The sequence below is a fragment of the Exserohilum turcica genome (genome assembly GCF_000359705.1).
Source record: "Exserohilum turcica Et28A unplaced genomic scaffold SETTUscaffold_9, whole genome shotgun sequence".
Taxonomy (NCBI): Eukaryota; Fungi; Ascomycota; class Dothideomycetes; order Pleosporales; family Pleosporaceae; genus Exserohilum; species Exserohilum turcicum.
The window spans coordinates 98,863-101,807 of NW_007360310.1; the positions used below are offsets into that span (position 1 = coordinate 98,863).

A 2,945-nucleotide genomic window follows, 5' to 3' on the forward strand; every position below is an offset into this window, starting at 1 on the left:
TATATTAAAGCCTATTGATCTCACCACCAAAATATATCGTGATAATATCTATTTGGTGTGGCTCTATAGCCTCGTTTTTAAGGTAGTTTTGGCGAGGCCGCGCGCGCACTTTGTGGTCGCGCGCACTTTGTGGTGGGGCTAGTTATACTTGTATAGTTAACGTGACGGATAAGCGAGTCGGTCAGACAAGCGAGTCGGTCACCCTACCAACTTTGATCACCCACCACACCTTTGCGTACAATGCCTCCAAGCCACGCTTCTTAGTCAATCTCTCACAAGGCAGATATTCAGCTTGCTCTCTCTTCTTTAGATAGAAACCAAATCCAAAGTACCTAACGCGCTGCTATAGCCTTTAATATTCTAAAATTAACACTAATTAACCAACGCGCTGGGAAGCGCGCGCAACGCGATTGCTAGCCCAACTCAAAGAAGCTTACCAAGCTAGAAGAGGAGGTAATAGTTAGTCATATACTTAATCTTGACTCACGTGGATTTGCGCCCACGTACGCCGCTATACGCGATATGGCTAATAAGCTGCTAGCTGCGCGCGGCGCTGGCCAGGTTGGGCAGAAGTGGCCAGCCAACTTTGTCAAGCGTACAGACAGTCTTACGACGCGTTTTAATCGAGCGTACAATAGGCAAAGAGCTCTATGTAAAGATCCAGTCCTAATCAAGAGCTAGTTTGAGCTTGTAGAGCAGACAAAGGCCAAGTACGGCATCTGTGACAAGGACGTCTACAACTTCAACGAAGCTAGCTTTATGATGGGCAAGATCGCGACTCAGCTAGTCGTAACAGCGTCAGAGAGGAGAGGCCGGCCAAAGGCAGTTGAGCCAGGCAATCGTGGGTGGGTGACGCTGATCGCAGCGATTAACGCAGCTGGCTGGGCAGTTCCACCATTCCTCATCTTCGCTGGCAAATATCATCTATCCGCCTGGTACGAGGAAGCAGAGATCCCACGCGACTGGGCGATCGCAGTCAGCGACAACGGCTGGACGAACAACGAGCTAGGTGTTGCCTGGCTAAAGCACTTTAATGCTCACACAAAGACTCGCGTTGTCGGCACACGTCGTCTGCTTGTTCTTGACGGCCATGAGAGCCACCAGTCTCTTGAGTTTCAAGAGCTTTGCAAGGAGAACAATATCTACACGCTCTGTATGCCGCCACATTCCTCTCACCTACTTCAACCTCTTGACGTTGGCTGCTTCTCGCCGTTGAAGCGCGCGTATAGCCGTGAGGTAGAGAGCCTGATACGCAACCACATCAACCACATCACCAAGCTTGAGTTTCTGCCAGCGTTCAAGACAGCGTTTAATCGATCCTTCACGCCAGCTAATATCCGCTCAGCCTTTTAAGGCGCAGGCCTTATTCCTCTCCAGCCAGACGCTGTTCTATCAAAGCTGGACATAAAGCTGCGCACGCCTACTACTCCAGTAGCTGCTGTCGCAGAGGCTCTCTGGCAGGCTCGTACCCCAAGTAACGCACGCGAGTTTGAAGCTCAATCAACGCTAATACGTGATCGGGTTCGGCGGCATAAGAGCTCTTCGCCAGCATTAATTATTGCAGCAATTAACTAGCTTAAGAAAGGGGCTAAGGTTATAATGCTCTTAGCTGAGCTAATGCGCGATTAGATCACCAGCCTTAAGAGGGCTAACGAGGCAGCAATAAAGCGTAGGTAGCGTAAAAGGAAGCGGATACAGAAGCAAGGAGTGCTAACAAAGGGAGCTAGAGAGGATCTACTCGCTCAGCGCGAGGCTGATCAGCAGATTGCTCATGAAGAGCGTTAGGGAGGAGAGCGATCAGGTGTCAGCCGCCAGGCTCTAGCGCGCTGTAGTAGGTGCAGAGAGACTGGCCATAACTCACGTACATGCAAGAAAGATAGTCTAGATAGTAATTAATCTATTGCGTTAATATCTACCAAAACTAATATAATATGGTGGAGCTATACGCTTATAGAAGTGCGCAAAGTTAGTGAGGTGACCGACTCGCTTGTCTGACCGACTCGCTTATCTATCACGTTATCTATATATATATAACGTATGTGGCAAGCGAGCGCCGCAGGCAAGCGAGCGCCGCACCCCACCAAACCTGCGCACCTCTCCTATCTCAACGAACAATGGCTCAACGTAGCGCTACTCAATTAGCTTTAAATGAAGCAGATATTCAGCTTGCTATTTCTTCTATTAATCTCCATTAAACACAAAGTAATCGTCGCGCTGCTGCTATCTACAACGTGTCTGAACGAACAATCCGCCGCCGACGCGCTGGTATACCTGCTCGACGCGATTGCCAGCCTAACTCAAAGAAGCTCACTAAGCTAGAAGAGGAGGTGATAGTTGATCATATACTTGATCTAGATCTACGTGGATTTGCGCCCACGTATGCTGCTGTGCGCGATATGGCTGATAAGCTGCTGGCTGCGCGCGGCGCTGGCCAGGTTGGGTAGAAGTGGCTAGCCAACTTTGTTAAGCGTACAGACAGTCTTACGACGCGTTTCAATCGAGCGTACGATAGGCAGAGAGCTCTATGTGAAGATCTAGTCCTAATTAAGAGCTGGTTTGAGCTTGTAGAGCAGACAAAGGCTAAGTACGGCATCTGTGACGAGGACGTCTACAACTTCGACGAAGCTGGCTTCATGATGGGCAAGATCACGACTTAGCTAGTTGTAACAGCGTTAGAGAGGAGGGGCCGACCAAAGGCAGTTGAGCTAGGCAATCGTGGGTGGGTAACGCTGATCGCAGCGATTAACGCAGCTGGCTGGGCAGTTCTGCCATTCCTTATCTTTGCTGGCAAATATTATCTATCCGCCTAGTACGAAGCAGAGATCCCACGCGACTGGGCGATTGCAGTTAGCGACAACGGCTGGACGAATAACGAGCTAGGTGTTGCCTGGCTAAAGCACTTTGATGCTCACACAAAGACTCGCGTTGTTGGCACACGTCGCCTA

At 49.8% G+C, this 2,945-nt stretch overlaps 1 protein-coding gene across 1 annotated transcript; it reads left to right on the top strand.

The window, feature by feature from the left end:
* Positions 1 to 522: 522 nt before the first annotated feature.
* On the top strand, positions 523 to 1,353 carry SETTUDRAFT_24195 (uncharacterized protein; the record flags this gene model as incomplete). The annotated part of the gene is made up of 2 exons (XM_008032963.1): positions 523 to 588; positions 682 to 1,353. The coding sequence occupies 2 exons, from the start codon at positions 523 to 525 to the stop codon at positions 1,351 to 1,353; spliced, it is 738 nt and encodes a 245-aa protein (XP_008031154.1).
* Between the last annotated feature and the right edge of the window lie 1,592 nt (positions 1,354 to 2,945).